This window comes from Harmonia axyridis, chromosome X, assembly GCF_914767665.1.
Source record: "Harmonia axyridis chromosome X, icHarAxyr1.1, whole genome shotgun sequence".
Lineage (NCBI taxonomy): Eukaryota > Metazoa > Arthropoda > Insecta > Coleoptera > Coccinellidae > Harmonia > Harmonia axyridis.
This window is the reverse complement of record NC_059508.1, coordinates 11,996,225-12,015,543: the sequence shown is the minus strand read 5'-3', so window position 1 is coordinate 12,015,543 and position 19,319 is coordinate 11,996,225. Positions and strand designations below refer to the sequence as shown.

Below are 19,319 nucleotides of genomic sequence, written 5' to 3'. Positions count from 1 at the left end.
ATGACTTCACAGAATTATGTTATTTTTAACGTGTAATAACTTCACCTTTGAAATTCGATATTACCTCCGTTATTGCTTTTTATTTTTGGAATATTCTTCGAGTTAAAAATGAAATGATGAACAATTGTATGAATTTGCAGTGGTTTTACCAGAAGCGGAGTCTGGAAGAAGTCCCAGGGAATTTCCAAAAAAATTCATTATTTTCACATTAATTCATCTTTAATCCAAAATTTATAAATCTAGGTCTATCGGAAATTTAAAGCATTCTGATTATTGTGCATGAATTATGTTCCTAGATAAATTGAGGTCCCTTGACTGATTATTATCCTCAAAGAGATTTCTGCCGGGCTGGATTCGGTTTATAGATTTTCCAAGTCCTGCTCCTGATTGTTGAATAGAGTGTCAAGTTTGACTCTGAAGATTTGAATGGGTTTGAATGTTTTGATGTTGCAATTGCAATGTGGCTTGTGGCCCTAATGCCTTCCAAGAGTATCACCGGGAAGTGAAGGAACCCTTGAACAGTAGAAAATCAATAGACTGTATACGGCCAATTGTAGCTTAGGGTCTTGCTTGAAGCACTGCTAAACTTTACCTGTTTCACCCAGTGGCTCGTCACCTGCACAAACTATGGATTCTTCGACTGTTTGTATGATTTACGAGAGGGCAGCTTTTACAACCGACTCTGCCTTTTCTATATCTGACATCTTGCATTCGCCTTGGCCCACTATTTTATTACAGCATATTTCTGAAACTCCCTCAGTGAGGGACGAAATTCCATGCCTTCTTTCTCAAAAAAACCCTCGTCTTCACGTTTCTCGTTGAAATATTCATAGATTCATCAATTACAAAAAAAACAACCACAGAACGATGGCCATTCTTCTTACTATATCGTGATATTACTATTTCATCATAATCGAATTCAATTGCCGTCGACTCTGGAGAATCGTATAATTGTTTTCAATTCGAAACTTTTTCTTGTCATCATGAAACTATACGACTTTAATTACAGTTTTCCTTGGTATAAATAAATAAAGCCATGGGCGCCCGCAGAAATTTTTCTCAGGGGGGGCAAAAAATGAAAATTATTGAAAATTGATAAGGCGTTCATGATTATCGTAAGCGATATTAGTATTCCGTTTCTTTCTTTTTCTGTATTTATATTCATGAGTGGGGGAGGACAGTGCAAAATAAAAATTATGATGTTTTCCACTTCAACATTTTTTTTAACATCAACAACATAGTCTCCCTCCCAAGAGGAAAGGGTATCAAATTGTCCATTGCTGAAGAAAGAGACAAGAGGTTAGCCTCCAAAACCCATTAATTATGGATTTATAATCAAAGCTAAGGGTGATGTGAAATAATACGGTAACTCTTTTCAAAAAGAGTCACATTGAATGGAACAATTTACAAAAAAATAAATATAACAATATGGGGAACGACATGAAATAATTATTATAATTGCTGATAAATAAAGAAAAAAAAACGAGTAATAACGAAATGAAAATATATACATATATGCTCGATAAAACTATGTTCATAAAAATAATAAAAGAATAATAATTAATCTTGAAATATACAGTGAATGACGCAAACAATGGGGTTTAAAACATGATACTAAAATATGATTCAAAATAGCACATAATTGCTCCAAAATGTAAAAACAACAAACAAGTATATTATCAAAATTAACAAATCATAAATTGCAAAAAACAACACATAAAAACAATATTAATTCTGAAGACAAAATACTTAATCGCTATACAACAGAGTAGGCATATTTCATTCTGATCTAAAATTTAATTCTGCGCTGAAACTACGCTCTATAGCACGAGTAGTACATGGAAATGTAAGGAGAAGTTAAGGCATTCTTCGATAGCAGGAGAAAACTTACATTGTCCGATAAGATCTTCAATTTTTATGTTTTCATCCATTTGTGACTCATTCCAAATGTTCAATTCACTTTCTAAATTTCCAATGTTATACATATTGCCGACCTTAGATGCGAAATTTTCAATATCTAGTCATTTTGAATTCTTTGGCAAAAAATTGAAGAAAGAAAAAAGCATTATATGTTCTTTCGAGAATCTCGTTTCAAGGGCTGAAATCAAATGATCTAAATATGGGATGAATATAGATTTTTCGAAGTAATCTTCAGCTGAATCTGCTTCATAATTAGATCTGTATATTTGTCTACCGCAAATTCGTGGTTTTCCAATCTCTATATTGAGACTCTGAGCAATAGTTGATGCTTTGGAAAAAAATTCTGTGAAGCATGCATTCTGAGCGATGTTTTCCACATATTTCTATAATTAAATTTATATGACGGTGAAAATCTACAAAATTAATAAAAATGTGTAGTGTAGTGTTCTCCAGATTTTATAGCAAAAAGAGTTTTGAAAATAGTATTGAAGTTTTCAGCGATAACCCGCTAAGATTTATATTTGGCTGACCAACGAGTTTCACAAAACAAAGGAATATTTGGAATCAGATTTCTTCTTAAGGTACTCTCTCGAAAAAAGACTATAATGTCATTAACGGTGCCAATGCTATTACGAATCTCAGTTATTTTACTGATGTCATTTATTACTAAATTCAACCTAGTGGAGGCACAACGGAAATAAATTGCTTTCTTGTACTTGTCTCTTATGATATTTTGAACCCTGAGAATTTCACCAGCCATTGTTGAGCCTCCATCATAACCTTGTGCTACAAGTTTGTCCAAATTCAAACCAGGTGCGTTGAATGAATGGATCTCTAAATCTTTATCTCCAACGTCTTCTCTGAATTTCAAAAGATCACTTCCAGAGTTCTTGTTGCTCTCTCGTATAGGCATATCTTGAGTTCCGCAAAAAACTATTGTTTTATGATCTGTAATTTTTTCTTTCTATTTTCTCCAATACTTTTTTTCTTACCTTCATCTATTAAAGACAATAGGAGAGTATATATAAGATGGATTTTTTTTTTTAATTGACACGCATGGATTGCGTTCGGTTCCACGATTTTTCTCCACCCAAGAAGTTCTCAACGCGTCTAAACTAGTTTTCAATTAAAAAAATACCTCTGCCTATTATGGATATATGTATAGTGTATTATGGATGTATTTATAGTAATTCCATTGAAAACTGGAAAATTGTTATGAATCCATTACTTTCCTTTTTTCCTTGCCCTTTGGATTGAGAAAGTAATATTGAGGATGTTGTGCTGAAAAATGAGGTATTCAAAATCTCAGGGGGGGCCATGGCCCCCCCTGGCCCCCCCCTGCGGGCGCCCATGAATAAAGCATTTAGGAATAACTTGGCACAGAATGTTGACATATATTCATGACATTATTGATTAGTTGCTTTGTAATATTTTATCGAATTATAGTTGATGAGTTCGTTGATTATTTTCTGTTTAACGATTTCGAGTTATTAACATACTAACATCTGAAATTCTTTCACTTTTTCTGTGTACTGTACTGCCAAAATGAAACACAAGAATTCGGCAAATATTTTGACATTTTCCGAGTTATCTTCTAAACGACGTTTGGATAACATCTTTCAATGCCTGAAAGCTGCTACCCTCTTATCCTGATATATATATTTTGGCGAAAGATATTCACGAAAGAAAAATGTGGGTGTTGCATCTGTGTAATCAAATAATCTCAATGGGAACCCGTTCCCGAGATACCGGTAATAGAATTGCTGAAGATACCATAAAACTGAGCCTCCCAAATCGTTCAACAGAGTAGGAAGATACTGATGAATGATCTCGAAGTGAACCCGCATAATTTATGAGAATATCAAAAAAATGATATGGTCCGACATATAAAAGCACTTAAAACTATAAAAGTCGATAAGTAGGTTTCAAATGAAACTTTTTTTTTACGATTGATGATATTGCCAGCTTGATTCGCTTGATATCGTTGTCATTTTTCGTCGTTTCGGTGCGATGACCTCTTCATCCGAAGATTTAACCAATCCCTCGACAACAACTCGATTAGGATAATCGAAAAAATTTCTGAAACCAAATGGATGAAATTCGTTCCATTATTTGCATTTCATTCATTGAAACCTTACAAATTTAATATATTCTTCTTTCATTTCAAGACTTTTGGGAAAAAAAAATTTCAACGGTTCTAAAGGTCTATTATTGAAAGTAATAAGCACAAATCAGCATTACAATGGGTGTTAAATACCATGAGTTTGGGTTAAACAATTTTAACGGTTTGTCAATGTTGACACTGTTATTGACAGGTGTTATAAATACTTTAGAACCCTTCAGCTTAAGAATTTTCAGTTGCTATATCTAACAATTGTTCTATTTGTGTTTTTCAAAATTTAGTTTTTATTGTGTAGTATTTTCTCCAAATATTGGTATTAGGGCTTCTTTGAAATATTCGATTTCTGAGAATCATTACGAAAAAAATTATTTAATTCTGAAACAGATTATCAACAATTCATAAGTTGATAACCGTTTAAATTGAAAAAATAAAGATTTTATATCAACGTACCGGTACAAGCGTGTAAATTAAAATTGTGTTGGTTTTGTTGCCTTTTAAAAACATTTCGGTTCATTCTGATTGAAATTGAATTCATATGTTTTTTTAAGCTGGAAATATCGCATTGATTACTCGTTCCTACAGATAAATATGTACAGTTATATGGCATCCAAGGGCGCAATTGACGTGTGAATGCACGAGTGCTCGAAGGCTCCTGATATAACGTTTGTGCTTTCTTCAGTTTAGTCTTTCCATTATTCCTGTGAATAAATGACGTGTATCATCTGAAGATATACAAAGAATAAAAAATTTTCAATGAATTATGGATGTAAAGTAACCGTCGTTCGAGGCAACTGATAGAAAATAAAGAACGTTCCGAATGTCTGACGTTAATATAAAATATTTTCGTACTCCTTCTACCAATTTAACTATTTACCGAAGAAGGGATCTGATCTCTTTTATGCTCGATGATTCGCGGCGAAAATACCGGAGCCAATGCACATCTACAGGACTGTCACGTACATGTCAAAATTTATTTGGATTCAGAACATTATTTTGGCAGGAATTCAACTACCGTTCTGCCGTCCCCCTATTTTCGATGGAAAAAAACTAAACCGAACAAATCGACAGTCGCAAATATCATAAATTACTTCTATCTGGGCCTGATAAAGCTGCAGAGAATGAAAATCATAAGCCACGTTTCACAAAGCAATGATCGATGCTTGCTTGCAGCGTCTAGTTTCAAATCGTTTGGAATGGTTCCGTTAAATTTAGCACCAACTATCAATACACAGGGTTTAACGTTATTATATTTTTGGAAGTAATTCTGCTCTCCAGTGAAGGAGATTATTTCTTGAAAAAAAAATGATAGTTAATTATTTTCATAAATAAGTTTTCGTGAATCGTATGGAATCCAAATTTCGGATAATAAAAATCAAAGGTTTTCTTCGGAATTATGATAACCTATTAAATCTAGTACAAAAATCTATTGAATCTGTTGAACACGTCCAACAACAATACTTGCTCGGTCATAAACAATTACCAATGAAACATCTGGCTTTAAAATTTCCGATTGAGTAACAGAATTCTCAATTATCAATCTGTGTTATTATTGTTTGAGTTATTTATTTTATCGCCTTCAGTATTTACTTCCACCTAACAGGCCAATTGGAAAGTCCCCGGTCTACCATAGTTTGCAAAATTCGATTATATTAGTCAACATAGTTGCCTTCGATGTCGATACATCGATTATAGCGATCTTCCAACTTTTCGATACCAGTTTTGTAGTACGATTTGTCTTTCGCTTCAAAATAGGCATCAGTTTCGGCGATTACTTCTTCATTGACGCTAAATTTCTTTCCAGCGAGAATTCCTTTGAGGTCTGAGAACAGGAAACAGTCGCTGGGGGCCAGATCTGGCGAATACGGTGGATGCAGAAGCAATTCGATGCCCAATTCATGCAATTGTGCCATTGTTTTCATTGATTTGTGACACGGCGCATTGTCTTGATGAAACAGCACCTTTTTTTCCTTCAAATGGGGCTGTTTTTTAACGATTTCATCCTTTAAACGATCAAATAACGCTAGATAATAACTGTTGATGGTCTGGTCCTTTTGGAAGTAATCAATGAATATTATACCTTGCACATCCCAGAATACTGATGGAATAACCTTGCCAGCTGACTGTTGTGTTTTTCCTCGCTTTGGATTCGGTTCATCGAGTTCAGTCCACTCAGCTGACTGTCGATTGGACTCCAGAGTGAAATGATAGAGCCATGTTTCATCTATTGTCACATATCGACACAAAAATTCAAGTTTATTGCACTTCGAACACTGTTCAGAATCATTAACACGTTGTTGCTTTTGATCGATTGTGAGCTTGCGCGGCACCCATTTTGCACACAGCTTTCTCATGAACAAATATTCCTGAATGATATGATGCACACGTTCAGATGATATCTTCACAATGTCTGCTATCTCGATCAACTTCACTTTACGGTCATTCAAAATTATTTTGTGAAATTTTTTTATTTTTTCGTCTGACAGCCTCTTCTGGGCGTCTTTTTTTCCATCTTTTTTCAAATAGCAAAAGTAGCTACACTCAAAACGCAATATCTCACAAACTAATGGTCGGACTGCTGTCAAATTTTGACCACTATCGTTGAAGGTTTGGTACTAACCAAAAATCATATGGATTTGATACTAGCAACGCCATCTGTGCATTAGACTGGGGACTTTTCAATTGCCCTAATAAGTCGTTCGTTTTGAAAATCCTAGCTTTGTCATTGCAGGTGTCATATGAATAAAAAGAATTGTTTTAAAGAGCCTAATTCCACAAGTAATAACGATGATAATGAAGCTACTGTAATCAGGGCTTATTCCAAATAAAGATTTTCCTTTTATCTGATCACTGCTAGTAATGCCGATCCTAATGGCTGAAGATTCAAGTGAGACTTTCCCAAAGTTAGTCCTGGCTCAATAACTTTCGCAATTAAAACTACTGAATCGACATTACGATTTTATGAAGTTGCTGGGACCTCGAGTTGCCTTCCCCTTTTTCAGTTTCTCCAACAAATAAATAGCTACGTTAAGAGTGGTAAACCAATCGCACTCGATTTATGAAATTAAACGAAAACTCTCTTCGAAGTGTGTTCCAATAAATTACCACGGTGGGGAACTACAGACAATTTGTAACTGTGCTGGGTTTCAGCACTCTGGAAATTTATCGATCTTCTGTCGCTAACACTGCCCAAAAAATAAGTTAGAAATCATTTTTGTCTCGCCAGAAACATACACAACTTCTCTCCTAGTACTTGGCTAATGGATCGCAATATGGCCTTTTCCAGGAAAATGTGGGAAATTCACTGCCATTTTTATCCAATATTTACGCTGTAATGCTCTAATGGCACCCCTTCGTCATCCAATCAAAAAAACCAATTCACAAGAAAAGATAGATTAATCATTAAACGTTTCCGAAGATCCAAATGATTCAGCTCTGAAAATTAACATGAGATGGTTTTGGTACATCAATATTCCTATTTCAAATGAATGAAAACGTTTCATATTATTATTGGTAGTTTTTTTCAAAACTTTGACATTCCAGAACATCAATTAAAAGTGGATTTTTTATTGAGTAACATTCAGAAAATGAGCGACCATATGATGTTACTCATATCAATTTCAGAACTGAATTCTTTATATACGAAAATAAAACGAATTAATTTTTCCTCAAAATTTGCAGCTTGCTCGTGGCAGTAAAAATAATTGAGATCAAATGAATAATCGTCATTGCTTATTGTTCCTCCGTTCATTGTTGTGTTGTTCAAAGGTTTAGAAAGTAAATTTCTATCGTGAGAAATGTGCATCCTGAGTACGTTTGTTAATGTTAATGTTGAAAGGAATCGGAGTCACTTTTGCTGTCTGCGCTTGGTATTGTTTATAATAAGCACAGTTTGGTAACTGTTATTAGTCGAACTCATTTCAACTGCAAGACATCTGTCTATCATCCACCTTATCTTGTGGCTATGGATGGTTTACTTGACAAGAGGAAAAGGGAACATATGTCGAGAGATTCATGGTTCAACGCACCGTAGAAAAAATAATTATCCCTTTAATTTCTCTAGAATGATATCAACTCATTTTATTTTTTCATTCATTCAAGAAAACATCCAAGAAGCCAATGCCAAATATTATTATAAAAATTATGGTGTTAATTTCATCGTTTTAAACTTGCTCACATTTGAAGATAATTCATTTCCAACACATCATCTACATAGTCTATTGAGATCATTTATAAAAAAGCAGCTAAACTGCTTGTTTCTCTGAAAATCTTCGGCATAGAGTAATTTATGTGAACAAATGGTAACTGAAATGTCATCGATAAAAAGTAGTACAATTAAAAGCGGTCCCAAAGTTGATCCCTGAGGAACGCCAGATTTCAACGATTCATATTCAACTCAGTACTTCCTACTTGTTAAAAAGTACTTAAGAGAGATATCCGAACACCAGATGATACATATCCAGATAGCTTTTGAAGTAGTTTTTCAGGAGATATGACAATGTCTTGCTAAAGTGAACCTGATTTTTCTGAGTTAGACAAAACAAAGAGAGATGCTACGGTGCTACAAGATCGAACAAAGCCATCCACATATTCTGAAATTGATGGTCTAACGTGGTCGAAAATTATGCCTGAATAATTTCGATTAATTTGGAAAAACTGGGATTCTTACCTACCTTCAGGATAGGGTATGCATGCGAAACTTTCCAGATGTTTGGAAAGTGCCAGAGGATATCATAAAGTTATATAGTAAATGCAATGGCTGATCGAATAGTTCGATATGAGATTTCACAAGATAAACTGGGATATCCTCTGAACCAATGGTGGATTTGTTTTCAGCTTTTCAGACCCATAGAATAAATACTATTTCCGACAGTGTAACCAACCGAAACAAAATTCCATAACGCCGTTTCCATCACACATACAGCACACATTGTAATAAATATTGAGCAGTCATTACCTATTATATAACACTGGCATGGTAACTGTAGTTCTGTTATTACGATTCGACCATTTCGGGTCAAATTTACCAAATATCCCTTTTATTGTCCTCCCATTTACATACGGGAATGTTTACTCTTCTTTGTGAACGAAGTAAATCGAATCATTACGTTGTCACATGAGAATTCTAATGTCGAAGGATTCATTAGAGTTTTAGAGGATTCTTTCGAATTTGAATCCTTACGATGTAGAATTGATCAAGGAATGCAAAAATTGTCCAGATTAGTATAGAAGACAGTTGATCCAACTCAGCTGAGAAAGAACTTCATATTATCCCTTGTAGCAATTCCTGTCACTTCTAACTGAATAGATACAGTTTTCTAATGACTTCTTGTTGTAAATATTTTGGGAGTTCGTTCTGCGAGTCCATATATTGCTATTAATGCTTTTTGCCACTGGCCAACACCACAAATAATCGATCCAAAATTAATTTTCGACGTGTCAAACTTGTTCAGCTCACTAACCCTGTTAGGCGTCTGTAATTTTGACGTTAATGTACTTTTCACATCGATCTGATAAGCAACAGTGATTACTGTCACTTATTAATGTCTGTCAGGGATAGAGTAAGGGCCGAAATTAAGTTCGTTGTTGTTAGAATCAAGTCTGCCATGGTAGGTTGAGTTTTCTGGAAGGAAAATGCTGCAGAGAGTTTCTATAAGGCCCATTAGGACTGAGTGGCTTGCAGACCTGTAGCAATGAGATGTTCCCCAATTGAAAATAAACATTTACCCTGTCGATCAGACAGTGATGAAGCTCCCAGCGAAATTTAATCTTTGCATCCAACTTGGAAATAAGTGAGTTATGCTGCTCCCAGAAATTCAGATGGAAAAAAACGGGACTCAAAAAGAGTTCGTCAACTTTGAAATTACCTGGAGAAATAATGTTTCAATTGTACAGCTCCAATATTACGATCTGTATTTGTTTCATTTTAATTTATCTCCTTATTTTCTCTTCAATTTTTCACTAGCTTAAGTAAAGTGTGGAAAAATTCAATAATGTAAGAAATACTTTTCTTCGGATGATGAACCAAATTCAATTTTATCATAACATGTATTTAAAATAGATTGTCGAAGGTAAAATTGTAACATTAACTTTGAAGATTTCGAAATATATAGATGTCCAAATATATCTTTTCAAAAACTGGTACCTACCTTGATCAAATTGCTCTTTGCTCTGGGTGAATTCAATGATAAATAAAGTTGATTGAAATAATGAACCAAAAAAAGTTCAAGTGCCAGTTCTGGATATTACAAAAAGAAATGGAATAAGAAGGTATAATATATCCACTGATTACCTCCAAAAGGGCCAGACCATCAAGAGCGATCATTATATAGCGTTATTGGATAGTTTAAGGATGAAATCGTTGAAAAACGGCCCCATTTGAAGAAAAAAAGGTGCTTTTTCATGAAGACAATGCGCCGTGCCACAAATCAATGAAAACAATGGCAAAATTGCACGAATTGGGCTTCGAATTGCTTCTGCATCCACCGTATTCGACAGATCTGGCCCCCGGCGACTTTTTCCTGTTCTCAGACCTCAAAAGAATGCTCGTTGAAAGATATTTAGCGCCAATGAAGCAATAATCGCCGAAACTGAGACCTATTTTGAAGCGAAAGACAAATCGTACTACAAAAATGGTATCGAAAAGTTGGAAGATCGCTATAATCGCTGTATCGCCCACAAAGGCAACTATATTGAATAATAAAATCGAATTTTGCCAAAAAAATGTGTTTGGCTATGGTAAACAGGGGACTTTTCAATTGGCCTGTTATTCCCAATAAATTTGGTACAAAAATCTGTTGTTACACGGTTTCGATCTACCTAGTTCAAGATTATGATTAGTAAATTTTGAATGAAAAAATTGAAAAAATAGCATGGTTAAACACGTCCAATAAAAATACTTCCCAAAGCTTCAATATTACGATCTGTATTTGTCGGCGATTCGTTTCATTTTTATTTATCTCCTTATTTTCTCCTTCAATTTTGCATTAGCTAAATAATATGTAAAAAACTTCAATATGTAAGATATACTTTTCTTCGGATGATGAACTAAATTTAGTTATCATAGCATGTATTTAAAATAGATTGTCAAAGGTGAAATTGTTACATTAACTTTGATGTTTTTGAATTATATAGACGTCCAATTATATCGTTTCAAAAACTGGTACCTTGAAATTGATCTTTGCTTTGTGTGAATTCAATAATTAAAAAAGTTGATTGAAATCATGAACAAAAAAAAATTCCAGTGCCAGCAAACGTTCTGGATGAAAAGAATAAAACGAAGAACGTTTCCAATACTGCGAATGATACTGCATAGCGAGAAAAAATTATCCTTTGATATTGTAAAAATGGAGGATATGTAGAGGTGAATAAAAAGGAAATTGTCAATAGCAGCAACAATTACTGAATACCACGTGTGAATTGCTCTCGTATGAAAATGAAAAATGAAGCAAAAACCTAACGTGTGTGCTCGCGAAGGATGTTAAAGCAATCATACCTCACTGGTAACGATCGTACTTCATTTAAAAAATGTTGAAACACCATTAAAAAAGCTGTATAATTCCCTCGAAAGCCCCCAGTCGAGATTACCAAGGAAAAGGAGATACTAGGGATATTTTTTTCCAACAATTTAGATCGAAAACGTTATAAAGTTCCCAATGAAGAGGAATATTTCCCGCCAGTTATTTCTCTCTCGCCTTTATACCGGAATTATTCCAGTTTTACGCCGCCTATATTTTTCCAGTGTGTTTTGAACCAGCAATAAAGGATTATGTTTAGGGGCTTACCTCCCACATCGGTTTAACAAAGCTTTCGCACAAAATCGCACAGGTTGTTCCATTACAGAATGCTTATTAATCTCTTGTCGAACAAGAATTGACAGTTACATACACCACGAAAATATACTCGATAAAAAAAACTTAATTACTTCTCTTGTTGATCTAAATCGAGGATGAGAAGGATTATCCTCAGATATTCGCGATGTAATCAATTATTACTCTTCAATATTAACGTTGATCAACACATCCAAGTGTTGTTTGATCCCAATATTTGTCGGATTCAGATCTGCTAACGAGGTACGCCAATTAATGATAAAATGGCAAATTCGAAAATTTTTCAATGAAAAGCAACTTACTTAATGCTAAAAGTATTTAACTCCTTCAGAATTAAACTTGCAGCTGCGAAATTTCTGGCACAGTAATGTATTGTAATGATGGAGTAAATATCAATATGACGACGAAGCTGATCAAACTAAAACTATGCAACAAAAAAAAAAATTTTATTCAGTGCTATCACAGCATTACACATTTGAAATTCCGTGCAGTCAATTATTAATGAATATAAATGTATTAAAATTAGATTCATCATACTATACAATAAAATTATTATTTCGGAACCTGATTCGTTTAACTTATTCTAATAAATCTCCTTAATTTCGGACACAATATCAATGATTTTCTACGCTTTTGATTTAAAATAGAATCCTAGGAACCTAAACCTTGTTATGTCGACCCGTCCATTTCAATCCAGATGGTTATTTACCGAAAAATAACCAATTACCTTTCTCCGTCAAAGTAGAACATTTAGATTAAGAAAGTAATGGAGATTAAACCATTGTAGAAGAGACCACAATTTCCTTATTTCTGTCTCTTCGTTCCACACCTTCGTTTTTCATTTACTCACATTTCAACGTTCCTAATTTTTTGATGGAGTTTTATTCATTAAATCAATAGATGGCGTATGTAACAAGACATCTCTCCGACTACCCACTCTTTCAATTATATCGTTATCTTTTATCTCGTTCAAATTTTGTCATTTATTGTAATTATCAGATTCATCTGTCCTATTTTCTCGATTGTTAATATCTTGAATTCTTTCAGTGAAAAATACATTTCCAGAAGTGCATGGTAAGTACTTCACTTAATGGCACTTGTGGTTTTTGAGCACTTTTTGAGTGTGTACAACGCATGTTTTGGTGTTTTATTTTGTAGGTTTTAGTCTGTTTTTATCATTTATCGAAAAATGGATTTGGTAAGTTATCCACGCATGACGAAAATTATCTAGTGCATGCATGTTATCAGATTGGAGTGTTCTTTTACAAAAAAAAACTGGGGTTTTATTGGCCAACAAGCGCACTGGGAAACCTAAAAACGGACCGAAAATTCATATGCAATTTGAACTTCGTATATCGAAACGACTGGTTGAATTTAAGAATACAGAATGAAGATCATAAAAATGTTTCATTCAAAGTCGAATATGTTAAACTTTTGCCAGTCAATTCGGCCATTTCACGTTTTCAACTCGGATAGAATCGAATTTGCAATTCATGAAATGCGATGATATTCCTGAACCTCAACGCATGCATTCCGTTCGAAAATTTTCAAACAGAGGAGGACCGTAAAGTGTATAGCAATGTATTTTGGTGCTCCAAGTCTTCTTTCGGGGAAAGTATATGAATAAAATATACGTCTTAGGTGTATGAAACTTTCCGCAGCAAAAAGTGTCTATTGAAATGTTGAAGTTTACCATATTCTTGCACGAAATATTCAACGCGTCTATTTTCATGTTGGATAATACCTTTTCTTCATTAAATGTGATATGGAATTAATTATTATTTATGTAGCTGTTTCAGCCGCTATTGATTGATAGTTCATCATGAAGTTTTATACTTTAATACCAAAAATTCAGACACTGAAGATTCTTCAAATGATACAGAGTATATATATATATATGAGTTGAGGTACAAGAAAAGGTCATAATAAAAACCAAAAACAGTATGGTTGTACAGAGAATTACTCAATAGGTACTCAGTCAAAAATAAAAAGTGAACATTCATCAACGGTACAAGACTAATTTTTTTTTTTTTTTTTGTGATGTTTATATTTGAGAGTCTTTCTAATAGTTTATGTTCATTATCAATTGTAAATTTCTTGTGATTTGGTTATTCCTGTTAAAATTCCAATTCATTTTAAATAAATCAATATATAAATTTTCAAATCGTTGAGTTCCCAGACTTATGATTCCACATTTATTTTCATGTTGCCAGTAATGTGTAAAGGGTTATCATTATCTAGAATCGCTTATATTTGGTCAAATCCAAAAATCTAATTTCGAATCAACATGTTTTTGCTGACGATTATTATTGAAATCAATGGTAATAACGAAACATTTGCGTTAGTGAGAATGTTTCAAGTTTGGTGATGAGAATAAGCTACAAATAATGGACATAAATTTCCTGTTGTACTTTCATATCATCAACGATCTTGAATCCGCCACCAAATATTAAATCCAAATGCCACATGCTTTCATATGGAACAATACGAAAAATATTTCATTTCCGTAGTAATGTTACAAATATAATAGCATACACTGTACAGGTTTACTTAACGTTATCAAATATCAATAGAAAAGCTACGACCGTCTACATAAATCAATATTAAAAAGAATATTCGTCAACTTATTCACAACGATTCGTTTAATTGAAAAAATAATAAAGGAAATAACGATAAAACAAATAAGGTATATTATGATTATTTTTTTTAATAATCTTTCTTATGACTACTCTGCGGGTATTCTCACTATTCCAATAAGAATGTTGTTTTTGATCACGTCAGATGATATGAAATCAATATTTACCGTCTCTTCGCTGTCTGGTGATCTACTCGATAAATATTCAATAGTAAATTTCATGCATTATCCGATTTTACGTTTCCATATACACTTCGACTGCTTATAAAAAAAGAATGTGTCCACATGAAGGGTCCACATCTGCTTTTTGTGGGTATTTTCATAAATGCAACCTATTGTTACCTATATCAGATAACGCTATCGTTGGTGATTACCAATAGGTACTGTGTAGTTCGGATTACAATGCCTTACATGTATTTTGCGTCTAAGGCTCATTTATATTCATAGAAAAATTAAATAATTCAGTTGTTGAGGCCGTAATGGAAACCAATTCGAATAGGCATTTTCAGATGTTCGACATGGGGTTTATTAATAAATCAATCACATTAATGTAACAAAACCAGTTACCATTTCAGTCACACCTTTGTGCTGTATTGTTTCATTGTTTTTCGTTAATTTAAAGATTTATACCGAATGATATTCCTGCCCTTGGGAGATGAAAAAAATATATTTATGTTTTCGAGCCAGTATTTAAAGATAGAACTCCAACCAGGAAATCCAACAAAATTATTAGGAGTGAGACAATAAAAAAATTACCAATTTCGGTTTTGTTTTTCATTATGTTTTCGAACCCTGACATCATTAGACACACGTCTGTTTATTTGAGGCATTCCAACGAGAAATTGAGTCAGTTGAGAGTTAGTCAGACATTTCAAAAATGCACGTCATTTTTTGTTTCTTCATCATTCCACTTTTCCTTCTATTATGCCTTCAATTTTTCTCTATAATAGATTAATTCGATGTTTAACATTCTGTTGAAGAACAAGCTTAAAATTCGCTGTCGTCTCTCTTATTTATGATAACATCAAAAAACAAATCAATTGGAACAAATTTCTAAAGCGAATTTTAGTTTTTTTCAATCGTATTGACAGGTCAAAAGAACTTTTAAAAGATGAAAACTGATTTTTAACATTCGGTCAAATCGAATTTATCGTACAGAATAAAGAATTTCTTCTGGAAATTTTTCGTTAACCCTAGATCTCACTTATAGATCAGAATTTCTTCAATATCCGGTCTATAGGAACCATGTTTTCTATCTAATTTTCTCTTGTCGATTCAGACATCACAGCTTGGTTTTGTTACCCTGTGAAATGTGTATCCATTCTTCTGTATACAAGCGTGAAACGTTTATTTTCATTGTGCATTGAATCTCCAGGTAACAAAATTCTCCGCCCTTTTGTTGAGTTATGGCCGATAGTTGAAAAGCATACAAACAAAAAAACGTTGCAAATGTCGCACCAAGGTTTATCATTTATCGAACCATTACACATTTTCGATACGCTCCAAAAAAAAAAAGATGTTCAATTATCCGATAAGAATGTTCAATCCATTAGGGGTAGGAATTTTTCAATGATTACCTACGATTTATTTTTAGAGAAATGGAATGGAATTCGTGCCGAATATGAAAGAGCGATTGCGATTTTGTCATTTAAGAAAAAGCTAAGCTAAACCTCCGGAGAGTTGTTCTACTGGCGTGCATTTAATAGTTCTGACAAAATCGATATGCGATTATGCGTCTAAAACAAACCCCGTGGCTTTAAATCATCAACAGCCCCCACAATTTACCAGACATTAGGAACTCCTAGGGTTATTCAACTTTTCCAACACGTAAACGATTAAATTGTCGAATAGAACCAACCCCTCAACTGTACAAATAGATATCTAATTGTCAATTCGTTCATATGGAAATATGGAACCATCATGAAATAAGCTCATTTTTGGACAGACATGTCGTAAAAACTTGCATTTGGATATTGAAAACCTTTTTAAGTTATCAATTTATTGTTGGTCATTTCATTAGGGTAAACACTACTTTCGAACATTAGCGTTATTGTAATATCTACGTGTTACAATGTTATAGATGAATATCAAGCAAAGAACCTCAACTTTTCACTGTTTCCTTTCACAAACAGCGAAAGTCATTTAGAACACGTGTACATGTAACTCCTTCCCTCAAAGTTACGTTAGGAAAGAAATTGTTCAAATAGCGTCATCATTCTATTCATAGTATCTTTATTTATCGCATTGGATATGTTTAATATCAAGACGTATCGTTGCCAATACTTTATATACTAAAATCCATCTCAGCGTGAGAGTAGGGAACTGCCGAATGTCAAGCAAAGAACCACAACGTTTTCCACTGTTTCCTCTCACAAATAGTGAAACTCCAATCAGAAATAAAATCATAATACAAATAAATTACATCAAATCATTTAGAACACGCTTACATCTACATCCTTTCCTCAAAGTTATGTTAGGAAAGAAATTATTCAAATAACTTCATAATACTATTTATAGTATCTTTATTTGAATAATGAGGTTACATCTCTGTTCCTCGCATTGGATATGTACAATATCAAGACGTATCGTTGCCAATTATTATTTATACCAAAATCCATATCAGCGTGAAAGTAGGGAAGTAGGAATATTTGTGTCAAAAAGAATTTCAGCAACGTTTCTTTAGGAGAGAAGAAAGAGATATCGAGTTTTTATGGAATAATCCGCTACCAAGAACAAAAAGAGTGAGAGAACAAAACAAAATGAGGGGCTTCCAGTGAAAAATAGTGCTAATACTCCTGAAATGTGAACCTTGGCCGACATTGCCTGTTTACCTCTGGCTGTGAGCATCTAAACACAGAAAGCCGCCGTTCTATACCTTCTTGTATTATTGTATTTGTGTTCCGAAACCATTTTGCACCTTTTTGTATTCAGCCAGGTCCGATAATCTTATAGTAACAACTCAACTGTACCTCATTATTTGTGTTGAGGGTCCTTTACTTTTGTACGAAAAGGGCACAAAAGCATTTTTCCGGCTTTAATGTTATTCTTTCCTCGAATCTACACGTTTCGTTGACTTAATCGGGAGATACTTACAGCTGTGTTATCGAATTGATTGGGATAGAAGTATGGTTATAATGATACTGTCATAACTGAGGGATTTGCCTGTATTCATTCCGATATACTTGCACCTAATTCCTCGGAGATGGGATAAAAATTTTGCTTTGTTAAGCTCGATGTCACTTTCCTTTTTAATCCTCGAAAAGAGGTGCACTAGCCGTTTGGAATTTCATTATAAAAGTTTTCTGCTGTTACCGACGCAATCCCTTTCAGGCCCCTGGAAAAAAAAACCAATCATTGCTTCCATTCAACTCGAACTTCCCAAGAGCAAATAAATGTGATTCAGTGTTTCGAAATTAAAATATATTATTAGAAGCGAGTGTTTTCATGCGAGGGCTAAATCCTCACGATCACGCCCTTTGCTCATAAAAGCTCATAGAAATGCACCCCATTCGAAACGGTGCTATCTAATGGAGTGGGATAGCCAATAATTGAACAGAGATGATGCCCTACACTTAAACAAATACCCTGTACTGCTGCCCGCCAAATCGACAACAACATTAGGTACAGAAAATTGAATGTAACCCCTCCATCTTCACTGTCTTTTCAGGACACCACCCTTCTCTTCATATATCATAATAAAACGATGGAAAACTTCACCGGAAAGCCCATTCTATCCCCTCTGGTTATTCATTAAAAAAATGCTAGAACTATGCTTACTTGTTCTTCGTTCTTAAAACTTAAAATACCTTTGTCAAATGTTGTTATTATTTGGTATTGTCACGTAGATGAATGAGTATTGCCATCGATTAGTAACTTATCTGATCTGTTGTGAGGAACTGCTTTATACTAAAAAACCAATAATTTTCTGAATAAAACATTCAATAACGAAAATTTGAAAAATATTCTCAAATTTGGACATCTGCGGTGTTTCAAGAAAAAAAAACATAGTGAATTTGTGCAGGACTGTTTGTTCATATCGTTCATAACACAGTCTCAAATGGTTTTTCAGTTATACAATTATATCTTCTTTGAAATAACTCACTTGACAACAAAATGTTGTTGAACGCAGACATTTCAGTAATGCTATACAGGGTGTTTCCTAAACATGCGGCAAAAATTCAGGGGGTTGTTCCTTGGACTATTCTAAGAATATTTTGTCCTTTGATGATTTTTGAAAAACCTATTTGTTTCGAAGATATAGGGGAAACAAAATTTCAGATAATAACATTTTATTATGAAAAATTACATGAAAATTCAACTCAACCTACAAAAACTGTTGAAAATGACCACCTCTAGCCAGCATACAAGCATCCAATCTTCTCCTCATTGACTGCCGAACCCTTTCAAAAACACCAGGATCATTTCTTATTATCTAAGTCACACCCAGCAAACGAATTCAAATGAAAACCGTGTTCAATCTGTATTCCTTTACCATCTGCACTTATCAGTTTTTAGTCAAAAAACTGGCCGTTTTTAGTAATTGGAATGTTGTTAAACAAATTTAAAAATAAATTGTACCTACTTAGTAAACACAGTGCGGTAGGCATTTTTATTTAAACTATTATTAATTTTAAAAATATGAAAAATGTTGTTCGCCCTGTATCTTCGAAACAAAGAGGTTTTTCAAAAATCATCCAAGGACAAAACATGCTTAAAATAGTCCAAGGAACAACCCCCTGAATTTTTGCCGCATGTTTAGGAAACACCCTGTATTATGGTGTACAACTTTGCAGACGCCGTTTTGCAATAGATGGCT

The 19,319-nt window shown here is 33.8% G+C and overlaps 1 protein-coding gene across 15 annotated transcripts in view; it reads left to right on the top strand.

The window, feature by feature from the left end:
* Positions 1 to 19,319, top strand: part of LOC123685603 (latrophilin Cirl) — a 188,938-nt gene that overhangs the window by 139,047 nt on the left and 30,572 nt on the right. For 11 of the 15 annotated variants that reach the window (XR_006748332.1, XM_045625315.1, XM_045625319.1 and 8 more), the window contains one exon: positions 12,916 to 12,942. The exons of the other annotated variants lie outside the window; for them this stretch is intronic. Coding sequence is in view for 10 of the 11 variants with exons in the window: in XM_045625315.1 (XP_045481271.1) it covers positions 12,916 to 12,942 (27 nt within the window). In the remaining variant the exon portion in view is untranslated. The remainder of the gene's footprint in view (positions 1 to 12,915; positions 12,943 to 19,319) is intronic. 15 annotated transcript variants of the gene reach the window in all.